Source organism: Ptychodera flava, assembly GCF_041260155.1.
Source record: "Ptychodera flava strain L36383 chromosome 23 unlocalized genomic scaffold, AS_Pfla_20210202 Scaffold_23__1_contigs__length_28996876_pilon, whole genome shotgun sequence".
Classification (NCBI taxonomy): domain Eukaryota; kingdom Metazoa; phylum Hemichordata; class Enteropneusta; family Ptychoderidae; genus Ptychodera; species Ptychodera flava.
In genome coordinates, this window is record NW_027248277.1 from 19,249,058 (window position 1) to 19,276,331 (window position 27,274).

Below are 27,274 nucleotides of genomic sequence, written 5' to 3' on the forward strand. Positions count from 1 at the left end.
TTAGAGGGAGTATTACTTCCTGTTAGTTACTTCCTGTTTCTAATTTCCTGTGTTATAGAGTGTATTTACTTCCTGGTCAAAAAGAGTATTTACTTCCTGTGTCATAGTGTGAACGTAGCTTAGTTCTCACTTCCTGTATCCTTTTGTTTTGATTTGTTTTCAGTTAATCGTTCCCAAACGTTCTCAACGTTTGTAGTACAACATTCTACTCAGAGAATTTGTTGTTCTCAGTCTGGAAGACATGCCTATATTCGAATAAACCACGTGAAACTTAGATCGGATATTTGCTTCGTCTTATTTAAGAGGGAACGCATTACGGAATATCAGCTGTAGACGACTATTGCATAGTAGTTGCAGACAAATAATTTTGAGTCTTAAGGAATTTGCTTGCGCGCTACATAATGAGTGTGTTTGAACCAAATTTGAAAGTCTTTTATCGATACAGTCTGGTTTTACTCAATGGTTTACGGTCAGTCATACCGTCTTTTACACGTGCGTCAAGGAATACATGTTTATGAAACTGCTGGCGTGTTATGTTTTGATTGGCGTGAAGCAGTGTTTATGGCCTGAGAGCTCACAAAGTAACCATGGTTGCTACGCGACTGGCAGTACGATGCCATCTCGTCGTATTTTTCGCATAATCTCGTGTAATTATCAACCACAAACAAAGCCTCCAAAAAGTTTAACACCTTTGAAGCTCATTTTAATATGAAAAGCCAATAGTCTACCGAGACGACCATGGAACAAAAGGCATGTGCAAGTGTTGCCACTCTGTCTATGTTTCTCTGTGGTACAGTACAGTAAAAATACATCCCTAAAATGATCAACATTGTATACATATGTAGACCAGCAACAAGCACAATGCCTAACACAAAAATTACACTCAAGACCATGATCGGCAAGCCAGAGCAGGACACGGGAGATGCTGTTGCTTCGATAAGGGAGACGGTCACCACGTTGACGTACACGGATAGAAGAGAATCCGGTCCCACAACGTACCGGCCCCGCGACGACTTGGCCCACGACCCACTGTTGATCACCATTTCTAACTTCTTCTAGTAATACGTGGCAAGAAATAGTCAAACAACAGCAAACAATAGACAAAACGACCAGGTTTTTGCGGCATTTGGCAGGCAAATTGCACGACCACACGTAAGGACGTATCGAGAGATCCTGTGCACGGTCATGGCAGTGATCCAACGGGTAGCTAGTATAGGCCAACCGGTGCTACGCAAACTCCGTTGTTGTACCTCCTGATTGCCAGGTAGGTCTGAATCCTCTTTCAACCTATGAAAGGTCCTTCGCTTGACTTGATACCTGTACTCGGAATTCTCGTTTGCACCCCCCCCCCCCAACCGGGGTAAACTTCGTAGTGGAGTTGGGTTCTCCACAGCCGACTGTAGCGCGCCATATACCCGGTTCTCTTGACACCGACGTTCATGCAGACCACGGAACAGATGCTTCTTGGTGCAGCGGGCATTGCTCTGCGAGCTGTAGATTTCTGTAGCTTGCGTTTTTGTCAATTGTACTCCTGTTGGGCCTCCTGAAATGAAAGCTCTCGTCCTTGCAAGCGATGTCGTAGACTAGAGGCCGGTCATTGATAGTCTCTTGACATGTACGCGCGTACGGGTAAGTGTTTAGCTCCATGGTTCGAGCGATAACAGTAGTCGAGCCCCATTCAACTGATTCAAGAAAATCATGATCAAATGTGACCTTAATCCAGCGTGTAATTAGAGTTCAATATAGCAGATGTTTAACTTAGATTAATTGACCTTTTTCTTGCGTGTTAGATTTGGTAAGTTGGTATGCTTGTGACAGATCAGCCACCATTTAACAAGCGGCAATATCGCAAACATAATGATCAACCCGTAACCTAGTGCGGCATTCTTGAATATGTTTTGAAAAGGGGGGAACCCCCCTCAGGAGCATGCGCAGCGCGACGACCACTGCGCTTTAATGTTATATTTGACCATGAGTGACAAACATAGAATATAATATATCGGCAGGAAAAGGGAATTTAATAGCATTAATTCGTCTTTAGTGATGTACAGTAATGCTCTGCGTGTATTTCTTTCGTTCGAGTTATGATGTAGTGCAAGCGTCGTGAACATCTTGAAACCGTATTCGCTTTCATTTGAAATTACTATGCGAGATTGCAAAACATAGGTTGCAAGCACAAAATAAACATGCCACCGTTTTACACTTATTGTTCATTCCGCGTAGCGTCAGAAGTTAAAAAAGAATGATAAACATTCCTTTAATTTATAGGTAGTAAATAATATCTATGTAAGGCTAAATATTATAAAGGCTTGAAATATATATACTTCCCTAGTGTTTGCTCTACCTTTGCAATTCCCTTTGTCATGTGTTAATCTCAATGATATATCACAAAATCGTTGAGGTGATTCAAACTGCTAAAATGATCAAATCTCCTTCAAAATAAATCGAACTTTGTCGTAGATATCAGAATCGTGAACTTACTCTTAATTTCAGTATCAAGATATGCATGTGACAGCATTTTCTGACGGCAATCAAGGAAAATTGCGGTCCCTTCGAAAGTAGGTTTGTAATTCTGTCGGTATTTCAATAGTTGTAAAATGCACGATCAAGCGGAAAGTAAGTTTTAGTCTCTCCAAGAAAAGGTTAATTCGACAGAACACTTTGTTGTATTCTGGTTGCTCAGAAGTTTATGACAAATCTATCAAATGTTAACACAAAGTAGATATAATATACATTGGTATATCGAAGCAAGAATGAAACTTTTTTTCGCAAATGATTGTTTTTACGATATTTTTTCTTTGCATGGCATATTACAGAACTCGAAGGTGACTGTAAGCAATACATCAGCGTGGAAAATACAACTTTACCAGGGATAGCTTCAGGCAGAGCCTGGTGGCATTTACACCGAATATCAATAGGGAATCCAAGTGTTCTGTGTGATCAAACACCTGGAAGTCATTTTCCTATGGGAAAATCCAAGGTAAATTGCTGGCCAGAGTACAGCAGCGTGGACAAGTACAGATGTTCCTTCATTGTGACAATCAAAGGTAAGTCCCACAGTGCTATTAATGAATAATGATCGTTGTATTCTTGTCGAGGACAGAAATTCTAACACTCACACTTTTACAATTCTTTTCTGATCTACCATTTTTGGGGGGCGCATTTTAAATGTTTAGGAAGAACTTACACGGTGTTTTTCGAAAATCGAGCGTTTTGTTTTCCTCCCAAGTTAACATAGCGATGGCGGCTATTGAGAATTTTAAAGATCTGTAAATGTCCGGTAATTTGTTTCTCCAGTATAAAAATTTGCATGGTGACCCCCGCTTCTTGATTGTGAAGAGAAGGGTTGAAGGATATCCTTAAGGAAAGTTTGACCAAAATTTTAAGTCTTTCACTTTCGAGGCGCATACTACTCTCAATATACATGATATCTAAGTCATCTGAACATTTATTTAAACAAATGCACACCTTTTCTGCCTACCAGCCTGCCTGTCTGTCTATATGTCTGTCTATATGTCTGTCTATATCTGTCTGTTTGTCTGTCCAAATGTATCGACGTGTTTCCGTGATGCTGTGATAGAACTATCCATTTACTTGCAATTGGTTGACATACAGTTGAATCCACCAAATCTTCAGAAATTTGGACGTAGCAATAATATGTCTGTATTTAACTTTGTTCCGAATTGCTTTCATACTGTAATGCGATCTATGGTTTGAGAGAAGATCAATAGACTTTTCAATGTAAAACATAATTGTTACAAAACCTGGCAATTCATGTTGAGATAATGTATAAATTGATGTTATTCACCTACATTATTTACCGGCTACGGCACATAAACTCAATGCCTTGAAAAGACTTGAAGTTCAAGGTCTTTCAGCAAGATTATTGTTCCGATCATTGATTTTTGATCACAGTCAGAATGACCCTGTAGAAAATTGGCATTTCATCAAGAACACGATTGGAACTATTTTGGGATAATTGGATGGTGAAGTAGTGTCGATATATTCTTCAAATGTAACCTCATCCACTTTTTAGCTCCGCTGTCAGCGACGCGGAGCTTATCAAATAGGTTGATTTTCCGTCGTCGTCCGTCGTCGTCCATTGTCGTCATCGTCGTCCGTCGTCGTCCGTCAACAATTGCCTTCTCCTCTGAAATTGCAAGTCCAATTGCTTTGAAATTTTATATGCACTTCACTTGGGGTAACCTCACTTCAGTTTGTTCAAATCGTGGTGAAATTTGCATATTTGTATTTTTGGGCATTTTTTGGTGTTTTTGCTAAAAAAATCATCTCCTCTGAAACCGCTTGTCCGATTGCTTTGAAATTTGATATGCAGTTTACTTAGGGTGACTTCAGTCAGATTTCTTCAAATCGTGGTGAAATTTGCATATTTGTATTTTTAAGGCAATTTTTGTCATTTTTTGTAAAAAATCTTTAAAAATCTTCTTCTTCAAAACTACCAGTCAGATAGCCTTGATATTTGGTACATATGTCCCTAGGGATGATCTATTTCAGATTTGTTAAAATTATGCAGAAATATGCAAATTTGCATTTTTAAGGCAATTTTTGCCATTTTTGGTAAAAAAATGTATTTCTCAAAACGTACTGATCTGATAGTTTTGAAATCCGCTATACAGGTTTCTATAGATGAACTAAGTAATATATATTGAATTTCTGATGAAATCTGTAATTTTGTATTTTTGGGGCAATTTTTGCCATTTTTGGTCAAAAAATGTGTATTTCCAAAACTTCTCATCTGATAGCTTTGCAATTTTGTACACAGGTTCCTACAGATCACCTTAATGATATTTATTGAAATTATGATGAAATCTGCAATTTTGTAATTTTGGGCAATTTTTGCCATTTTTGGTCAAAAATGTGTTTCTCAAAAAGTATTGGTCTGAAAGCTTTGAAATTTGGTATACAGGTTCCTACAGATGAGCTAAGTAATATATATTGAATTTCTGATGAAATCTGTAATTTTGTATTTTGGGGGCAACTTTAGCCATTTTTGGTCAAAAAATGTGTTTCTCAAAAAGTACTCATCTGATAGCTTTGAAATTTGGCATACAGGTTTCTATAGATGAACTAAATGATATTTTTTGAAATTATGATGAAATCTGCAATTTTGAATTTTTTGGGCAATTTTAGCCATTTTTGGTCAAAATATATATTTCTCAAAAAGTACTGGTCTAACAGCTTTGAAATTTGGTATACAGGTTTCTATAGATGAACAAAATTTGATCTTTTGAAATTATGATGAAATCTGCATTTTTTTTTGGGGGGGGCAATTGTTGCCATTTTTGGTCAGAAAAATTTATTCTCAAAAAACTACTCATCAGATAGCTTTGGTTGACATGTTCTTAGGGATGATCCGATGTGATATATTCAAAGTATGATGAAATCTTCAATTGTGTATTTTGCAGCTATTTTAGCCACTTTTTTCTGGCCACTGCATTGAGCTATCAAAGATTTTCACCTTCTTCATCAACATGTGTCAAAAATAGTTATTCTCTACATAAACACAGCGGAGCTATATCGGCCGCTAGGTCGCTTGTCTTTATAAGTTACACATTTGTCCTTATGAGTAATCTGTAATGTCGCAACATTCAGCTATAGGGCACCTAACGCGTTTGAGAAATTTCAAACATAATGATCCAATTATCCAAAAGTAGTTGCGGGTGTGTTCAAGCAAATCCATTTATTTGTACTTAGATGGTTAAGTTGGATGGCGCCCTCTCTGGTACTTGAGGAACAGGGGAATGCTGGGTAGACTGGAGTGAGGTGGCCATATTGTTTTTGGGTTGTGTTAGCTCTCTGTATCGTGTCAGGACGTGTTATATTATTAAAGCATAATTTGGAAATACCAATCCAGTGTCTCCCAGAGATTTAAGTACGAACCATTCCAATTTCACATTGCAGACGTGGAAAGTCCGACTATAACGTCACCATGCAGCAGCAAAGAGGTACAACTTCCACATTATATGACACCCTGTGTAAATGTCTCCTGGGAGGAGCCCACAGCCAATGACAACTCTGGTACAGTTTTTCGTACAAGAACTGCTGCACCGGGAGATTGCTTTCCACTAAGAACTACGGAAGTGACATATACCTTTAGGGATTCATCGGAAAATACCGTGTCATGTTCTGTGGATATAACAGTAATAGGTAATGTGATTATAAAAATGTGACGATTTAATTTTTTAGTCTGCAAATACAGCTGATACGAGTATACATTTTCTAAACTGAATCCTAAATTTGAATTTGAATTTCAAATATGAGTAAACGACGGGTGATTTGTTTCTCCAGTACCAAAATTTTCAAGGTGTTTCCCCATTTTTTTTTATTCTTGATTTTGCATGAGAATGGTCGAACGATCCCTTTAGGAAAGTTTGAGCAAAACGTTAAGGCTATCACTTATCTAGCTCATACTACCTCAAATGCAAATGTATTAAATCATGTGTGTCTATATGCAAGCATTGATTTACACATACCTGCACGCCTTCCTTCCTATCTGTCTGCTTGTCTGTGTATATCTGTCTGTCTATTTGTCTGCCATATATGTGTTTCTACGAATTATATTTGATTTACCTACTTGCTTTAGTTGTTTTTTTATGCTTATGGACTTCCTAATGGCCGGGTGGGGCGGTACTCTATCAAAGCTGTCCATGTACTTGTTATATATACTGTTGATGGAAAATACAGACCTTCAGAAATTTCGACGTACCATTATTTGCACGTCTTTCATTCTGTTTTTACTGGGCTTGATACTATAACACAGCAAGATTTCATAATTTAGGTCATTGATTTTTTATTACAGTCACAATAAACCTTCAGAAAATTGCTATGATTTCATAACTATTTAAAGTGAATCCATTTATTTCTATCAATCATATCACTTATACAAAATAGACGTTGACAGTCCAAATATCACGTCACCATGCTGCAGCAGAGAGGTAAAGCAACCACATTTTGCGACAACCTGCGTAAATATCTTCTGGGAGGAGCCAACAGCCGATGACAACTCTGGAACACTTTTCCGCAACAGAACTGCTGCACCGGGGGACTGCTTTCCTCAAGGAGCAACGGAAGTGACGTATATCTTCACAGATTCATCAGCAAATAACGTGTCGTGTTCTTTTAATATAACAGTGATAGGTATGTCATCATCAAAATGTAACGATTTCCCAGTATATCAATACAGTCAATAAAAGTATACATTTTTAAACATTACAGCAAACTTCGTTAAATTTTCATTCTCTATGTGCCTACAAGAGGAAGCTGTAGGTTTACAGACATCTCAACAATCTTCAAGGACAGAGACAGAGACAAAGGTGTGACTTATGCACTTGGTCAAGTGTAGAACAACTAGCGCTATTATATTGCAATATGTTACTTATTCCGAATCCTTGTTTCTCCTGTAGGGGCGTGTCGTGTGCAACTCAGAGGTTTCCATTCCGTCTGGACAGGTAGTATTGTTCATGATGATATTTTTTCTGTCTTCTGTCGTCCTGGATTTAAACCAGACAGAAGTCCATTTCTCCGTTGTATCGATGGAAAGTTGAATGGTACACTACCAGTCTGTGTAGGTGAGTGATGTTTAGTATACAATGATTCCTACTGATCAATAATAGCTCCTGTTTTTTTAATTTTTTTATTAAGGAACAATATCTAATCGCCTAGGTTTATTTACTTCAGTTATAAGAAAGCCATTTTGAGACGGCTGCCGTCTTTTCCAGAGTGTCATTACTTAACATGTAACAAAATGAGTGACTCAGATTCTTTTTAAGGCCATAGGTCACAGAGACTTTTCAATGAATATGTTCGGAACGAAAACATTCTCGCCGCTTAAGGCAGTATGTGCCTCGAAAGTAAAAGACTTACAGTTTTGCTAACACTTTCCTCAATGATGCTCTAAACAATTCTCTCACCAAATCAAGAATGAAAATCAGGGTTGCCGTGCAAAATTTGACAGAGAGACGAAATTACCTTAGATTGCCTAATATTTGAAATTCACAATGGCCCCAATCCTAGTGTTAACTCTATGGGTAAAAAATAATCTTCTACTTTCGAAAGACTACAACGGTAAAAAAAAAATTCTTACACCAAAAAACCATAAAATGAGCCTCCCCTTATGGTATACCAGGAAAGAATTGTAAAGCTTGGAGAGCCCGAATATCCGCGTTGTAACTTAATATATTCTTTTTTCTGTAGATTTGGACGAATGTGTGGAAAATAAACACGATTGTGACGTCACAAATGGAACTGAATATTGCGTAAATGCTATCGGAAACTTCTCCTGTCTGTGTGTACCACACTACAGACGATTTAATGGAAAATGCCAGCCAGATCTTCCCGAAGACACAATGGTGGACGATACCAAGTGTGCAATAGGTAATAAAATCGCCCAAGTCTGTTCAGCATGGAACATTGTCAATGCATTGCATCTCTATCTTTCCTCTGTCTCTTTTCTTTGCCTGATCATCTGTCTATCTGTCTTAATAATTCAGTACCGGCATAGTTAAAGCTATCATGTTGTTGGCGTATTTTCAGGAGACATGACCTTGTAATTTGTCTTTGGTTTGTTATCGTGTTTGACCTTGCATGACATTTTTTCATAATTTGTATCAGGAAAAAGTGACTCGTTCTGTCCACAACAAGTTGACGATTTTGGTATTCTATGGCCAGCTACGAAGGCTGCCTGCACAACCGACTGGCAACGATGTCCAAATGGAACAAGGGGTGAGCACGCGTCAATACATACGCAATGACTCTTTGCACCTGAAGGCTATATCAACTAATCTACTAAACAGTTGACCAGGATGGCATTCATTCTTAGTCGGCCTTCTAGTTTCATTTTGATAAGAGCTAGTCAACAACAAGTAATAGTGAAATATGATGATTAATATAATGGTTTACAAAGAAATGCCGCTACGTAAGTTAGAAAAGACAGCACTATCAATTTCTTTTTCAATCCAGTTTACTAGATATCGGTCTGTATATTAATTTAACATCTACAAGGCTTCATAATAAATTGTTAAACGGATATCTTTCACACAGAAGTTGTATTAATATAGGCAATGCGATTTTCACTGTAAATTGTTTGTAACTGATGGTAACGTATGGTAAATTGATGGTAAATTGACGCTACCTACATAACGATGGATGTAAAAATAGAAAAGAAGTATGGCGTGCATTACCACAGTCGTGTAGGAGAAACTTCATGGAAATGAAAATGTGCATTCAACAACCACAGTCCCAGAAGAAGCGTATACAGATGATTTGAGCACGATGCCTGACGCATAGCATGATGCTACACGAAACGATTATCTTCAAACTATGATTTATCCACTCCTAGCAGGAATTATAATATATATTAAAATGTACAGTGTTAAGTAGCTTATTTCTTAATTCAAACTGGAAGGCAGATAGAAAAAATGTCCAGATATACTAAATGGAACTGCACAGGCTTATACTTCACAGAATAGATAATCAGGACTATGTCTTCTTATGAACCCTTTGAGTGCTGTAATTTTTTCCTCCCACATTTTACTGCCACATTTTACAAGTTTTTATGAATTTTTTTGAAATGTTTTGATAATTTTTGACCAAATGGACATCATATTTCATTGGCTACATTTTTATATCAAAACTTTTGCAAAAATCTTAGAAATATCGACTACAGTATATTTTTATAAACGCGACAAAAATTGACGTTGGCGCTTAAAGGACTAATGAAGTTTGAAGCAAAACAGACAAAGTAGCAACTCTAGTACGTCATTGTACAAGTCCAGATTTCGCAAAGATGCAACTCTAAAACCAAAGTGTCAAAAAATCCATTCAACTTTCTAATAATCTATTGAATGTATTTATGCATTTAAAAGTGTTCAATTATTTTATGAATAAATGCTAAATGCTTCAGAATTAATCTTCAGTGCAAGTTAAGGGGCCCTCTCAGTTGCATATATTACCATATCGCAAAAGGGATAATTGTGTTACTTGACACAACGATGGAGATGACATTTGTAAGCAGAGCTTTCTTGTACTTCCATGCAGGCCTCATCCGTCGGGAATGCGATAAGCTTGGGTACTGGTTAGCAGTGGAATCAGCGTACTGCCAATCTGAAGTATTGGCCGAGGTCTTACATGGGGTAAGTTTTAAACACTTGTCCCATTTAAGGTAATATGCACCTCGAAAATGAAAGACTTAAACTTTCGCTCAAACTTTCCTCAGTGAAATTTTCAACCATTCTCTTACCGAAGCAAGAATAAAAATCAGGGTCACCGTGCAAATTTTGGCACTAGAGAGACAAATAACTTGCGATTTCTCGATATTTGAAATTCAAAATGGCCGCCATCCCTGTGTTAACTCTATGGGAAAAAATAAAAATTTAGATTTTCGAAAAACTAAGGCGGTAAAAACCTTTCTTTTGCCAAGAGCTTCAAAATGAGCCCCAACAAGTGGTAGGTCAGAAGAAAATTGATAAAATTTGAAGGCCCGAATATCTGTCCCCGAGGTGCGTTCTACCTTAAATCACAGCGAAAAAAACAATACAGAAGAAACTTGAGTTTTAAGTACGTTTATAAAACACAGCAATAAAAGGAGGATGAAATAAAGTGGTAAGTACATTGGCTGACAAAAACCCAATATCTACACAGTACTACGACAAATTGCATGGCTGAATTCAAAATTCCCCATTACTATATGTACGAGCTGCTCGCTAGGTAATTGGGCCAAAGTAATTGAATTCTTTGTTTGCATCTCCATACTCATAGGTTTTCGAGGCTTTAAGAAAACAAAAAATTCAATAGGGCTTTGTCAGGTAGCATTTCTACATCAAAACCTTTGTTTAAACACTCTTTTATTATCAGGCACGTTTCTACACAGATTCTCATGTAACATGGTAATAATTATGTAAAGCTAAGCACTGGGTAAAATGATTGGTATACAATCACATGTACACATAAACTGATTCTGTACATGTACCAAATACGTTAAGTATACAGAACGTATACTAATAAAATGCAAAACTACAGTGTACTCTTTGTGTGCAAAGATCTAAGTTAAGTATACTTATGACCTGCATAGATATACGCTACGCATATCAACGTATTGGAATGCTCCATATACAAAGATATACGTTACATATGCAAGTAATGTTGTGTTCCGTATACGTGATTGTACGTAAATATACTGAACGTATATCAAGCATTTTGTCCAGTGAAAACTTGCGTGTCTTACGTTTTAGGATGTCTGAAAATCCCATATACAGACCTTTCCAAAAAAACAGTTGTAGGAACTGCGCCCAAAGTAGTATGGGTCCCATACGATCAATGTAAACATTGTATCAAAGGTACGATGGTGATTCATTAAAGTTAAACCATGTCTGTCATAATCTATATTAAATGTTACAGCTATGATGACGAGGTGCATCTAGATATCGAGTACGAAATGTATTATAAATTTGTAAAAATGACAGGCGCACAGGCGCAGTTCCGACGACTGTTTCCCTTCAATAACTCTGACTTACGATAGCAAAGGGTGACTTCTATTTTTCTCGTCTTGAGATACGGACAGTGAACTGAGTATGGGCTTATTGTATACTTTTTCCATTCAATTAACAGGCTCGAAATATATCACTTTTCACCGATGCCAGCAAGCTGATCGGTACCACCTTTATATATTTGTCGAGCAAGAATGTCACATTCGGTGGTGACTTACTCATGGCTGCAGATATACTTCACAAACTGGAGGAAAGAAATCCCATGTTAATGAACGGCACCAAAGAGCAAAAAATAATGTACATCAAGGTGAGCTGGATTGTCAGTATAAGTGTTTATGGTGTCTTCTCTTGAACATTTGGTTCGTCAATGATTACGGCTAGAGTTTGTATAGACGTTGTAGTCCGCCATTTTGATTGTTGTTGCCTGCCATCTTAAACCTTATTATGAGATAACGAAAATTCGTATTCAAACATCCTTCTGTCACTCTAGGCATACATTGAAGTGGCAAATGTCTTATTGGCCGCAGACAAAGCAAGCCCATGGCAGAACATTCATCAGGTAAGTGGGGTTTTTTTCACAAGCCAAGCATGCAACGTGTCGGTTCCTTCGGTTCAACAAGGCAGAATACGATCAAAATTTCCTAGAATCATCAAGCAGAGAAGGAAACAATACTGACAAGGAAGTTTGACTCTCATTGTAAGACAGTGTCTCTGTAGGGAATTTTTTTATTATAAATCAAACATAAGAGATGTGTTGATTAAAACGATATATAATAAATCAGTGTGAAGCAAGCAAACATAAATACTGTTACATGATGATGATGATGAGGATGATTTTTATCTAAAAGTGTATTTAGTTTTCCTTTTCAAGTTTAAGTATATATGCTTACTCAAATCAGAGACGATCAACCGCTAAGATTGCAGTTTGCCATTTGGTCCTACAGAACTTACTGAATCAAAAAAGTATTGATACTAAGTAAAATTAAGTCAAACATCCCGACAGTTAAACATGCTTCAACAACGATAATCCATCATAAATGACACAATTAACAAGGAAACGGAAAATGGAATGAAGCACTGTTTATTTTTGAATTTTTGAATAGTTTGGCAGATGTTTATTCACTTACACGTTGGGCTTCTTTTCGTCGAAGAAAGGTTCAATATATGTCAAAATTTCACAATATTTCAATAGCAGTTTAATATTTGGCCGAGAAAACCCCAGTAGGTTTGAAAATCGGCTGTCCAAATCAAAACATTTTAGCTGTATACAGCACAAACGCGCTTGTTTGCCCTCCTTAGCAGCAAAAAAATGAAATGGGTGCATATTCTCTTAACATTTGGATGACGTCGAACTCCCGAATATCACATACTTTCTTATTTACAGACGCTGGGTGTACACGAAGGACCTGTCAAAGTTTTTGAGAATCTTCAGATGTTTGCTGACCATATGAACAGCCTAATGCAGACAGAAGATCTAGATGTTTACCTGAAATATCAAAACCTAGGTACAAACTTATGAACGAAATATATGCTATCGTTTAATGGAAAAATTTAATATGTAAAGTGTTGTCCCTTTGTTTGTTTGTTTTTGTTTTGAGGGGGGTGGTATATTTTTATTTTTGGTTTGGTTTTTTTTTTGCGTTTGAGGGGGTATAGTAACTTCTCATATTTTGAGTGTTCACTGTACAATATACATATTTATTTACCTGGTGAATGGGAAGAAACTTCATTTATACTCATTAGGGTCTTTTTGCATGTAGTGAATCAGATAATAGGTAGCTGCACAGAGAAAAAGCTCCTCTAAATCTATAAAGAGATGTGGACGTCGAATTGTAAATACAACCATATATGTAAATGAGTAAACTTGCATCGACTTACCAATTTTAATCCTGTTCTCAAATACTACAGATCAGAGTTCAGTGATAATGATAGTATGAATGTAAACATGACTGGCATATTTGTCGTACGATTAGAAGTACATGTACATGCAATTTTTTCAATGAAAAATGACTTAAATAATAATAACATTTTATGGCTTGCTTGTAAATATAGGATTTACATCACATTTGTGGCAATAAATGTGTGATACAAAAATATGTACAATTTTTTCTCCAAAAAAGATAAAGTATTACAGTATAATAATAGTAGCTGATAATAAATATAACTAGGTATTTCTTTGTTTATATATAAAGTAAAAATATAGTCTACATGTTGTTCATTAAAAGATAACCCTTGTTTTGTTAGTAGAGAAATAAGCTGATTTTCAGTTGTGTCGTTTGGGAAATTGATTTTACTGAAAAAGTTTAATAAAAACATTTCTTATAGATGCAAGGTGTTGCGCGACAATCTTAATGTTCTCTATGTAAATTTGGCTCATTCATATGCAAAATGTGCGCTGATCTAAAAAGTTCATTTTTACTATTTTTTCAGAATACCAGGCATTTCACACCAAAACCACAGATTTGATGATGGAATCGCTGGTGGTAAATGGCCACCACGGTCGATCGAGGAGAAATACCGAAGAATCGAGTGAAATGTTGACAACCAAGTTGACATTCACTTCCGGTAAACAATGGAAAAGTGATGGTAAAATCTATTTTCTGGTATGACATGATTTAAGCAGTGCCCACGAGTTCCATAAACGTGATCATAATGTTCAGTATACGACCTTTCTGTTTACAACTTTCTATGTAGCAGATATTGCTCGTGGTGATGTTTTTTTTCGTGGCGTTATCACATGCTCTAGATCAACAAACCAGCCTAGCTGAATCTCAATTTTCGATTGAAACAACTGTAATGAACATTTTTCAAACTCATCTCTCCATGCCGGTCGGTCATAACTTTCATCTAAAGACCATTACTCACAGTCTTTACGGAGATCGAAATTAGCATATTACATGTATTATTTGCATTGTTCATTGCCCACATGATTCAATAACAGAAAAAAGTTGATATGGCCCTCAAAACTCAGAAATCCATTCCAATTGCCCTATTTATTCAATCACATCATAATGTGGATATGGCCCCTTCTAAACTGCGAGCACATATAACTTGAAAGGCAAGTTAAATTGTCATATTGATTAATTATATCTTGGATATGGCTCCTTCTAACCCGCAAGCATACACAAGAAAGCCAGGTACACCTTGAGCGAGTCCTGTGAGAAATCGTTAAAGCTTACTCTCCCTACTCAGCTTTATATTATCTTTTCTCACACAAATTCAAGCCAGATGACCAAGCTGTTGACAAAAATATCAGCAATCCCGCCATAACTTTCAATGTAATGTTGTATTTAACATTGGTCTTGGCACGCATGGTCTACAAAGTGATGTAAAAATATATGTACTAGATCACTGAAGTGACAGGTTCCAAAATATCATGTATTTTTCGCATATTAGATCAATAAATGTTACCTGGTTATTTCATTTGATTTATATATTCGTATTCTTGAAACAGATGTGTTTTCTTTATTTAAATTTCCCATTTTGACGTGCTTTATCATCTCCTAACGGTGTAACGAGTCACTCATTGTATATATCAGACCTGTTGTCTTATCATGGGCCATACCTTCTATTCGTTGTGTTAGGTGTTACAGTGGTTGAAGCATTTGTATATCATAACCCAGTCGGACTGATGCTGCCCATAAATATGAAGAAGTAAGTTGACCTACGTAAATCAATGTTCCAGAGAAAGGATTATAGCTTAAACTTGGCATTAGGCAATATGATGCACGACTTCTCTTCTATTTGTTAATGTACAAGAGACAGTAGCGATATTACTGAAGAAATTTATGTGGGTTATTCTTAATTTTAGTAAATGACCTTGTCAATATATACGTAGTTCCTTTCGATAATCTTAGCTCACACTCCAACGCTAATTACATATATTCGCGACATTACCTAATTAATTGAATCGTGATTTGACCATATTATGTTTCGAATGTCATTCTGCGGTACCTTGTGCCAAAAGACCAGATACGTTTTAAAATATTTTCTATCTCTTATATTTATGGTGAAATCACTCTATATCATCAATACTTTATCCCTCAAGATCCAACCAATTGATAGTTAAATGGTACTTGTACAACTTGTATCATAATTGATTGAGATGTATCAAATTCAATGACGATTTGTTTTTTACTTTTTCCGTAGAGGTATGAACAAGCAGATCGGTATATCAGTGAAGAGGAAAGAACAAGCCGTCAATAGCCCCGTTGTGATGGTCAGAGCTTACAGTGGAAACAATGTAAATTTGAAACGTGGGTCACTGGTCCTTGATATTCCCCACAGGCAGGTTAGAAATATTTTACATTCTAGACTTTTTAAACTTGTGTATTTGCATAAAATTCAGAGATACATGCATAGACACAAAGAGACACAAAGAAACATGAATAGATACATAGATACGTGCATACGTACTCACATATACATATGTATCGTTATATATATATATATATATATATATATATATATATATATATATATATATATATATATATATATATATTATATATGTATATAAAGTCCTACGCAAGGTTTAAATAGCAACTTACAAGTTATTACCATCTTTCTATCATTCCTAGAATGCATACAAGCCAAAATGTGTGACGATGCAGTTTAATAAACCCCGACTGTAAGTTTATCGTTCAGAATATTTCTCTCTCTCTCTCTCTCTCTCTCTCTCTCTCTCTCTCTCTCTCTCTCACCTTTTTAGTGCACAGTATGCACTGACAAAATTGCACGTCTCACCGAAGGTTTCAATTTTAGGTAACATTCGACATAAGCTCAACATATTTTTCACTTTACATTGAAAAGTTGTATGATGATAAGTGTTAATTACCTTCTGCAGGATTTGGAATTACAAAGAATGCTCGCTTGTCAAAGCAAAGTCGACCAAATATTCCACTTCCTGTTTGTGTTCTCTGCCAACAATAGTAGCACTGGACATGACGATTGGAGGAAAACCATTGGTTTGTATACAATACGGCTCACATTTTCGCATACGGCATGTTGAAATCTTAAATGGCATATCGCAGAGTATCTCATAATGAGGGCGAATAACCACTAACATTCTATGGCTGTGACGTTACACACTTGTAACCAGCGTCAAAAGACTCCCTGTAGACTTTTGTTTTTACAGTTGCACAATGATATCTACTTGAGTTGTCGTATTGTGAACAAACGTTTGACCTTTCAAGCTAACACATTCAATATATAATGCATCCAAACATATAGAATACATTCTACAGATATGAGAGACGATATACCTGAACAAGTGTGTCTGTGTGCCGTTAGTTTTACTTTTATAAAAGGTAACCGATGAGGTTACTCTTCTGACCTTGTCTTGTCAAACGATTTCTGACGTCGTTCTATAGCCGCGTTTTCCATGTACAGCACATTTTTAACGTCTGTAGATATAATGATATCATAACTAAGCCCCGTCAGAAATTTGCGAGGTTGACATATGAGCAAAGCAGAAATAAATTTATTACAGCATAAAGAGGAATAAGTTCATTTTTTTCGAGCATTCAATGATAAATCAATATCAGTGTATTCCACATCTTTTTCACAACTGAAATTGCCATAATAAATATGTTGCTCGGATAAATTTTCCAATTAGCATGGATGGTGGGTTTTGCGCAGCGTATGCATGTATTCTGACCATATGCATATGGTCGCACACTTCGAAGCTTCGTACATTGTGATGCTTCCTGCTACCTAACAGGTTACAATGTGTGTCTTTACTTCGACCGTGAACACATTCAAGTGATTTTTAGCATCAACTCAGATATGTGTACATTTGTAGATTTTAACAAAGGTATGTCTTACCCTCTAGACATTCATAGATGCTGCAAGGGATGGTGCCGTCGTGGCAGCAAATTGTTTGTCGTTTCTTCTGACTTTGTTGTCAACCGTATTGATTATTTTATCCGGGTGAGTAGATATATTATCAATGTCTATTCGCACGGAAAGCTGTAAGGAAAGTTCGCACAATTATCCTTGAGCTTCCAACTTGGCAGAGGCACGTCATAATATAGTTCATGTTCTTACTTGTTTTACGCTCAACTTGACAAACACGCCAGATCGTTTCATCTTTTATCACGACACACCGTACTGATTACTGGATCAATATTTGAATCCGCCTTCTAATGGTTATTTTTCATTGAATGACAGTTTGGACACTGACCAGTATTACGTAATTCGTCATTATGTATATTCCTTTCTGCCGACGCCCTTGTTCGTATTTCTCTGCGGAGTGACACAAAACACAGTGGTAAGTAAGTAATTAAGTATGTATGTATGTATGTATGTATGTATGTATGTATGTATGTATGTATGTATGTATGTATGTATGTATGTATGTATGTATGTATGTATGTATGTATGTATGTATGTATGTATGTATGTATGTATGTATGTATGTATGTATGTATGTATGTATGTATGTATGTATGTATGTGTGTGTGTGTGTGTGTGTGTGTATGTTTCAATGAAGAGTTGTATTTCGGTATGCAGATATGTGTGTATTAACTGTGTGTTCTTGTGTTTTATTTATCTTCCTAGGTCAACAATATTTCTACGGCCGTCGTTCAGTTTTCCTTTGTCAGTACCACTGCGTGGACCTTGAATTTATCGATCGAGGCGTACAGACGACTGGCCTGCTATATATATTTCAGAAAACATGGAAAGTAAGCCCATAAACTAAGTTTAGACTCAGTTTCTTGATATCGTTTTATGCTAGAGTTCCTTTGGGAGATACACGTTGACGAATATCTCGTATCTTCGTTCTACCTTATTCAGTTGCCATAATTATTCTACCTTATGCACGTGTCTTCTTTAATGCCATTATTTATGACTATACATGAGCATTTTTGCGTTATTCTAATATTCTCTATTACTTATCTATTTAAAAAAACTTTACATGTTTGTGGTATAAGAAGGCCCTTAAGTATCACTATATCGGAGATTTTCCATTATGTAGGTTGGTAAAATTAATTTAAAATTTTTCACCTGAAATAAAATAAAATACAATAACTAAATCAATGAATAAAACATACTATTTACTTCTAGTTTATACATCGTAAACACACTATTGTGTCTGTAAAGATTATAGGTATAATTTCAGCCAAAGTACCTATAGATATTTCGTTATGGTGTCACATTAAATTCATGTTATTATTTTATGTGTTTTCCAGGTTCGTGTACTTCCTAAATGGCTGGGTAACGCCCTCCTGTGTCACGATAATTTGCATTTGGACCCGAATTGATATCTACAGTGACAGACAAACGTATGTTACATTTATTATGGTCCTTACCTTATTTACATTTTACAAATTTATCAATGATAAACTTGAAATGACTCATAGTATTGGGCCAAATGCTGTTTAGCAGATGTTATTTTTGCTCACTTTCATATTTGCAGGATTGTTGAAGTAAAGAATTAAAATCACCTATGTTAGTTAATATTAGCAAAGAAAGAAAGAAAGAGTTAAAACTTGTTGTCGAAATTGCCGCTGTTAGTTCCCTGTATTGATTGTTAGAGAAAAAAAAGTAGATTTAGCCATCCATAAGATTTCTCAGAGAGATTAGTTTTGTTGTTTAGCGCACTCAAGACTTACTTTCTGGAGACAATATTCAGCATCATACCAACTAGTTCCGGAACGTGTAGCAAATATCCTCAAGTGACAATTACTCATTAGATAAAGAGTTGTTTTTTTCAAAGTTAACCTACTGTGTACTTTAATGTAGGCTCAGTTTTGGTGATTACGTACGTTAAATAACTCTAAATATACATGAAACATCAACTTCTGTAAAGTTCTGAACACGATTAATCCAAAATGTAGGTAAAACGAAACGACAAATTCAATTGTGTAATAGAAAGCAACAAAATCCCAGGTTTTAGCAGGGCGGTTGTTTCACGCGCGTCACAATATTGGTTAGTGTTGCCACATAGAAACAGCATACTTAGGTTGAAGTCATAGCATCGGTTATAGCCTTATTTTATGAAACATTGTCTATGATAAAAATCCTAATTTACTGTATTTGCTAAGTTTCCGAACTGCTAGCTGTATGCGTAGCTGGAAGGAATTAAATGCCGAACAGTCGTTTGAATCTTGCAATATTTAATTCGTACACGGACCAATCACAAAAAGCCGCCACAGCCTCTGCTTATTGCCAATCGAATTCGATAAACATGTTTGCCACGTCGCCAGCTAGGGACTGCCATATGCATTTTAACCTGCTGAAGCGTTGTTACAGAGAGAGAGAGAGAGAGAGAGAGAGAGAGAGAGAGAGAGAGAGAGAGAGACAGACAGACAGACAGACAGACAGACAAATAGACGGTCAGGCACAGAGACAGAGACTCAGAAAAATGTTATTGTATGCTTGATACGTACTTAACGAATGTCTCATCGAATTTTTAACCTCTGTTTCCTAGATTCTGGTTTCCTACAGCGATGTTTGTAATGGTGCCTTGCATTTGTATTGTGACGATGATGAATTTGGTATGTCATTGAGCAAGTTATTAAACGTTGTTAATTTGCTGTTAGATATAAGAGTGGAGAAGTATACTGTTTGTAACTTTGTCTTTGCCAGCATTCTTAAATTGCCACTATCAGTACAGTTTACATATTGTATCTAAAACTTTATTTTTAATTGTTATAGTTTTATAGATAAAGGTTTGTATTTGTTTGTCTGTTTTTCAGATAAGTATCGCACTGCTTACTCTCACAAAACGTGAATTTGATTCAGAGCGAGGCTTTTATGCCTTTGCTGAATGGCAGAAATTCTGGTACGCTTTCACTTCATGTTTTTTTAATGTCCGAACGTTCGCTCATTACCAGCGTCGCATTTTGAGCTGCAAACAGGCAAGCTTACTCAGCTATCAAAACGATGTATGTTGTACATTGTACATTTTTTTACAATTTCATATAATAGTAACCACACTGAAAATAAGATTATCTAAACCTTAATGACTTGCCTTTCTACTTTCAAACTCAATGTGGAAAATTTTATTATGATATCAATATTTATTTTTGAACTTGACATTAGCCATTCTCGCCATTTATTTGTCTCCGGTGTCAGAAACTAAGACTTATTGTCAGCATGTACAAGACATTGCTACGTAACTATTTTGGGTTGCTACAACTTTGATGATGCCTCGCACCAAAAGAATGTTTTCCCTTCACTTATTTAAATAGGGAAGACCTGCGGGGAATAATGCTGATGTTACCAGTAACTGCGTTAACTTGGATTATGGGAACCTACTCTTCGAACACTGATGATTTGACATGTGGCTATGTCTTTGCTGGCTGTGCGTTCACCCAGGTAGGTCGACAAAATTTATTATTGCCCGATCGTGGGACTATGTGCCCGATGGTAGGTGAACCCATTTGCCCGATGTAAGAAGAACAAATGGTCTCATGCCTCGAGGACACATAATCCTTTGTCATTATGTACAAGCGAGAGTACACAGTATCTCTTTAGGCAAAATATGGAAAATGACTTATGAGGAAATGAAATAATTTGCTCCCGGACAATGTGTTAGCAGAAACATTCGATATTTTCAGATCCCAAGCGTTGAATCAGTTTGAAAGAATTGCCTTTGCATCTGTTTTCCATACTTTTTCAAGCTAGTTTGCCACTCACAACTTAGAAAAGTGTTTACGTTCATGAAGGTGGATCGGTTAGGAAGAAGGAGGTGAAGATTAATGTTGCGGACCATAAGTGCAATCGGCATTGTCAGAGATTTGATAGATATCGAAGCTTATTAGAACAGGCTTGTAGAAAAATTCTGCCCTGATGAAATATATAGCCTATCATTGTCAACGAATGAAACAGCCAAGCAACCCAAAACAACAGTAAGACAAAGCAAAATTAAAACCCTGCCCTTGCCGCAATGATATCGCTTGGTAATTGATATTGCTTCGCATTTGCTAATAAGGATTCAAAGGCTTTCCGGGAGCCCATAATCACTTGAAAAAGGATGTATCCCGAAATCTTTTTTAATATTGTTCGTTACAGGGATCAATGATATTCCTGATTCTTTGTGCTACTAACGTCGAGGTAAGACGTCAAAATGTAATTATTATAAAAAACATATAAACTGCAGTTAAAGAGATGCATATTTGCTACAACATGAATATGCGTTGTATTGAAAATTGTTTAGTCATATTTTAAGTTAATAAAGGAAAGACGTAATTCGTGAAGCCAGAACTATTAAGAAAGAAACCATGGCATTCTCATCTTAAAACGCATTTACCTTTGTTGAAGGCAGACGTCTATCACCAAAGTTTGACCCGGTGATGGAGTAATAGAATAGCACAACGAGTACTGTGAATGGCACGAGACTGTTCTCTCTATTTCTTCAAAGGTTCTAGTTGCAATTCGAGTACGGTTTTCAGGCGATGATGACGAAAAGACAGAGTTGATACAGTACAAACAGACAGAGCATGATCGTTTTGACGCCAGAAAAGCCAACAGGGAGGAACTTAGAGAAGCAGAGAAACAGAATCAAGAAGAAGAAAGAAAAACGAAGAGGCTTAACAGTAGAATCGTGGGTCTTTTTCATAGGGTAAGTTAACATGTATATTGTGTCAAAGCATTTCAGGACCTTTTAAACAGTTGGTTGAAAGGCTCAACTCGTCATATATATATATATATATATAGAGAGAGAGAGAGAGAGAGAGAGAGAGAGAGAGAGAGATAAAAAGATAGATAGATAGATAGATAGATAGATAGATAGATAGATAAATAGATACATAGATACATAGATAGATATATAGATAGGTAGAACACATTTAGTATGTTTGATACGTTTTATCTACCTCTCTGACGATCGCGTGTATGCGTGAAACTCGAGTAATAGGTACCAAACATACTTGATGTGTTCTTATGATTTATTTTAATTTTGTTCTGCATCCCTACATCGAGCACCTTATCCCTCTAAGAAGATGCAAACAAGTTTTGGTATATATATATATATATATATATATATATATATATATATATATATATATATATATATATATATATATATATATATATATATATATATATATATATATATATATATGGCTCCATGAAACCACTCGTATACAACGGGGGTATTATCTGTTACGTTTCATGCATCGTGAAATTCTCAGATAGACAGAAGTAAAATTATTCTTTTCTGTACTATATGATATATATATATATATATATATATATATATATATATATATATATATATATATATATATATATATATATATATATATATATATATATATATATATATATATATATATGGTAACTTTGGGATTTACCTTAAGGGAGAATAATTCTTGCAAGGGACCTAGATCAAATTCATTCATTTACAGTTACAGTTTGAACTGTATGTGAATCCAAGATTGTTATCGTAAAGTTTGCATGCAAATGTTGAAAAAAGGGAAAAGTATTGTCTAATCTAGCAGACATATTGAATACGGACGGTGGTTCAGTGTTAATGAAAAATAAGCGTTTTCAAGACTGCCTTACATTTTCAACACTATACGCTTAATTCTTTTTTTACAGACAAGAAGATCGAAGGAAAGGATGACAATGGCCGAGGAAAAGAGTGGCTAAAAGTGGATTATTAATCTTATTGATGTTGAAAGGATGTCAACCACAATGATTATAATGATATTATTTAGTTTTTTTGCTGTTCATGTTATTGTATGTATTATAATGGATGTTTCTATATTATACATATAGTGTCGTGCTTTGCATTAAATATTTCAAACACTTGCTGCAATTGTTTTAACTAGATATATATATTCATGCCGCAGGTCAACAAGCATGCAGGTGTTGTTGATATATTTACCATATAAACACAAAATTTACTCTATAAAAGTAATGTTTATTAGCTCTCTTAATGTGTTTCTGTTCAGGTGTACTCGGCCACAAGCAGCTCACTAATAAGCGCGCGTCACTGCAGAGCAATAAAGATAAAATTTCACTGGCATTGCAATCCCATAATACTTGTGATTGCATCATCGAGGTCCCATCATTATAAGTTTTTACTTAGGTCAAATCTGCAATCTCAAAAGTTTTCATAGTTGTCTACGACTGAAAGTGAACCGGAACTATTTTTTACTTGGTAACTTTGGGATTTAAAAATGATGAAATGGAGTGTTTCACAAAGGAGATAGTGTTTTTACAAAAATATGGATCCAAACTTCCATAAACCGCATAACAGTGATTTGATTGTATTAATGCGCAATTCCATGCTGAAAATCGTTCTATTTTCAACAGAATTTCGTCAAATATGGAAATAAAGCATAAGATTGTCATTTGTACGTAAGGCCAAAAATTTTGAGTAAAAATAGCCAAAATAAGGGACTTAGTACCCTTGAGGAAGGAGACAATTTGGCCTCCTTATGTCGGGCAAATGGTCACCTAACCTTCGACACATAGTCCCATGCTTGGGCTATAAAATATAAAACATCTTAACTCGAATTTGTGCATTACTCGCACATAACACATAAAGCCACTCTGCGTTCTCTACGTTGCGTCAAATTACTGCGTGTCGCGTCTTTAAGTCTGCGGATATGAGCATGCGCAATTGAGTTCAGTGCACATGAAGTCAGTCAGCCCACGTGCTGGATTGCTTTCTCGTGCACTCGGAGACCTCGACCGTTTTGTTATTGATTTGAAACGAGCTCAGTTCTGATGTTAATGAGTGACTACTCCAACAGCTTGATCTCTGAGCAGTGGAACTTACAGTAAATCATAATGAATATAGTTCACGGTGCTCTCTGTTCTCATGGACTGACTAATTGTGGCCCTATCTCGCCGTTGAAGTGAGCTTAGCGCTGTACACTCGGAATATGAGTGTGGTTTTGCGTCGTTTTGTGATTTGGTTTAAATTCGTCAGCTTTTCTTCAAACGTACAGAGGAATAACAAAGTTTTGAATAGTAAGTGACATGAGCATTTTAAAAATGTAGTTTACACGACAAGATATTCAAGAACATAGCTGAACGTAAGTTGATAGGTGAGTTGACTTGCTTACCACAAATTACTGTAGAATAGTTTCCAGCATATACGGTTAGGGTTAGGGGTTTGGGGGATGGCGAGATGAACTTGTTTCTGTACAAATGTAGCAATTCCCTGTTCAATAGCATGTCAACATGTTATTTCATCATTGACAAACAAAGAAGCCCCTATTGACACCACGTTTTCACAGCTGAAGTGTCCATTTTCATATATTTTAAGGGAACATGATACAATAGCAGAACGCCACAACCTCAGCGCATGGTCTGTAGGCACATAAGTAATTTTTCTTGCTATTGAAATTCACCTGCAGAATATCACCTCGTCACTTACGAAATTTGTAACTTCTATACCCTACAGATCATGCAACCAGGTAGTGGCGTTGTGTCACTTGGCTTATTGGGTCTCTAACATTAGCCATGAGATGGTGTTACATTGAAACACCAAATAATATATTTTCGTGATTGTCCAACATAGGGGATTGGCAGGCACAAACCATGTATCTAGGCTAATCCCCTGAACGCGGAAAATTTCCGCATTACCGAATTGATGGCTTATGACTCCCGAGACAGTAAATAAACTACCTTTAAAGTACAACAAAGATCACAATGTTTGTGAAAATGACACCATCCGTAATATTTGTAGAGCAATCACCAAACGACATATGGAAATGATTTTGAACCTACAGCGTTTGTGCCGGGGAATCCTGGCAAGAAGAAAGAAAAATAATTGTAACTATGAACCGTTTCGAGCAATTTTGTCCTGTGCATAAATACCAGACTAAGCCATGTTCCTCAAAAAAGTAATTCCAATATTTAAATTAGAAAGCTGTAAATTTTTCGTCCCAAACATGTTGATCTTTCAGTGGTATAATGGTGTGCATAGATATTTGATATGTACTAGCATCATGTTAATTAATTGCTGATTTGCATATTTGATGAATTTTTCGTAATTAGGCTGATATGTGACGAAATGATTCATCAAATTCCATGTCACTCGGTACAATTCTTGAACTCACATTACTTAAACATTTGAATGAAGACATTTATCAGTGTTATTCAAATTAGTAGCCAATTTGCATATTCAATTACCGTTGCTAATTAGTGGCCTCTGTCTTCAGAAATACAGCATCAAATTTGATGAAACTTGATATGAATATTGATCAGCCAGTGTTGTAATACTGTTCGAAGACATTAAGCAGTATCATGTCAATTGATTGCTTATTTGCATAATTGATGAATTTTTATAATTAGTGTGGTATGTCGAGAAATGCTGCATCAAATTCGATGAACCATGGTATAGATGTCGAGCTTAGAGTAATGTTATGGCATGCAAATATATATATATATATATATATATATATATATATATATATATATATATATATATATATATATATATATATATACAGTATATATCATGTCAAGTATCTTGTCAATTATCTGCTGATTTGCATATTTAATGAATTTTCGTAACTAGACTGTCAAGAAATGGTTCATCAAATTTCACGAAACTTGGTACAGATGTTGAGCTCAGCTTGTTTTAACATTGAATGAAGACACTTAGCAGTTTCTCTTTAATACATTTTTAATTTACATATCTAATGAACTTTCCCAATTAGACTGATATGTCCAGAAATCAAGTTTGATGAACCTTGCTATAGATGTTAATCTTACAGAGTTGTAATACAATTCATTGACAATTAGTAGTATCATTTATGAAATGATGTAAAGGTGATAATCAGTCTGTGTTCTAATAGAATTCAAAAATATTTGTTAACATCCTACCGAGTAATTACTAATTGACTTATTACATGACCTTAACTCATTCTCAATCACAGACCCAGTTAATGAACAGGACTCTATCCTCTCCATGGACTCGTACTTAAAGTACACATTAACAAGTGGGGAATGTATTGTACTCAATGTGTTACCCATCCCGCTGTAAATATGTAATCTGTCAACCACTTTCTTTTACGTGTCACATTGCTTCCAATGTATAAGGTACACCGATAGGTCTAGCTATTTCTTACAGTTGAACTCTTCCCAGACTTTTATTTGAAGGCCATAGGAACATGAGCTTTATAATAGTACAATAAGTGTACTAAAACGATCCTAGTTTGATACAGATCCACCATAAAATAAATATGATGACTCTTATTATTTTTTGTGTTATGTGACCCCTGATAAATTAGCCTAGACCCTATTCGTCGCTTTTGGCATTAGATCCCACTCCGTCTAGCCTCAAGGTCCACATTTAGCGCCGTAGCATAAAAATAGATAATTTGAAAGTGAATGGTCTTCAGGAGAGACGATGGTGCAATGTCGTCCTTGAAAGTCATTAAGTCCAAATGTTCTTCTCTCATGATTGGCCAAATGATTAAATGGGTACTCCTCAAAACCTAGCAAGATACGTTTAGTTTATAAGCTAGTTTATGAGCAACACTCATGAAATCGTTGGCCAATCATGAAAGAAACATTTCGAATGATTGACTTCTAAAGGGATGCCAATGATATCATCGTCTCTCCTAGAGACCATTCACTTTCAAATGAGCTGCTTTTTGATACTACGGCGCTGAAAGTGGACCTCGAGGCTAGACGGAGTGGGGACGAAGGCCGAAAGCGACGAATAGGTTCTGGGCTACTGATGAATACAGTATAATCTAATATCCGTGTCTCAAAGGTCAAAGTCTCATAGGTAAACATGTCCACAAATTTTATTAGATAGATGTTGATATTGACACTTAAACACACTAACTACA

At 36.0% G+C, this 27,274-nt stretch overlaps 2 protein-coding genes across 2 annotated transcripts in view; both read left to right on the forward strand.

Moving 5' to 3' along the window:
- The window catches only part of LOC139123809 (uncharacterized), a 38,505-nt gene extending 21,990 nt beyond the window's left edge, over positions 1-16,515 (forward strand). Inside the window, exons 5-18 of the mRNA XM_070689960.1 lie at positions 2,817-3,047; positions 5,923-6,168; positions 6,913-7,158; positions 7,425-7,589; positions 8,215-8,394; positions 8,632-8,742; positions 10,057-10,151; positions 11,626-11,811; positions 11,995-12,063; positions 12,889-13,009; positions 13,935-14,090; positions 15,089-15,158; positions 15,654-15,795; positions 16,351-16,515. Of these exons, the coding sequence (XP_070546061.1) occupies positions 2,817-3,047; positions 5,923-6,168; positions 6,913-7,158; positions 7,425-7,589; positions 8,215-8,394; positions 8,632-8,742; positions 10,057-10,151; positions 11,626-11,811; positions 11,995-12,063; positions 12,889-13,009; positions 13,935-14,090; positions 15,089-15,158; positions 15,654-15,795; positions 16,351-16,515 (2,183 nt within the window). The remainder of the gene's footprint in view (positions 1-2,816; positions 3,048-5,922; positions 6,169-6,912; positions 7,159-7,424; positions 7,590-8,214; positions 8,395-8,631; positions 8,743-10,056; positions 10,152-11,625; positions 11,812-11,994; positions 12,064-12,888; positions 13,010-13,934; positions 14,091-15,088; positions 15,159-15,653; positions 15,796-16,350) is intronic.
- Positions 16,516-17,343: 828 nt separating this feature from the next.
- On the forward strand, positions 17,344-23,266 carry LOC139123667 (uncharacterized). The gene is made up of 10 exons (XM_070689838.1): positions 17,344-17,435; positions 17,676-17,775; positions 18,066-18,190; positions 18,698-18,790; positions 19,939-20,005; positions 20,207-20,292; positions 20,702-20,828; positions 21,525-21,566; positions 21,874-22,074; positions 23,055-23,266. Exons 5-10 carry the CDS (start codon positions 19,958-19,960, stop codon positions 23,103-23,105), a joined length of 555 nt encoding a protein of 184 aa, XP_070545939.1. The 5' UTR covers positions 17,344-17,435; positions 17,676-17,775; positions 18,066-18,190; positions 18,698-18,790; positions 19,939-19,957; the 3' UTR covers positions 23,106-23,266.
- The last annotated feature ends 4,008 nt before the right edge of the window (positions 23,267-27,274 follow it).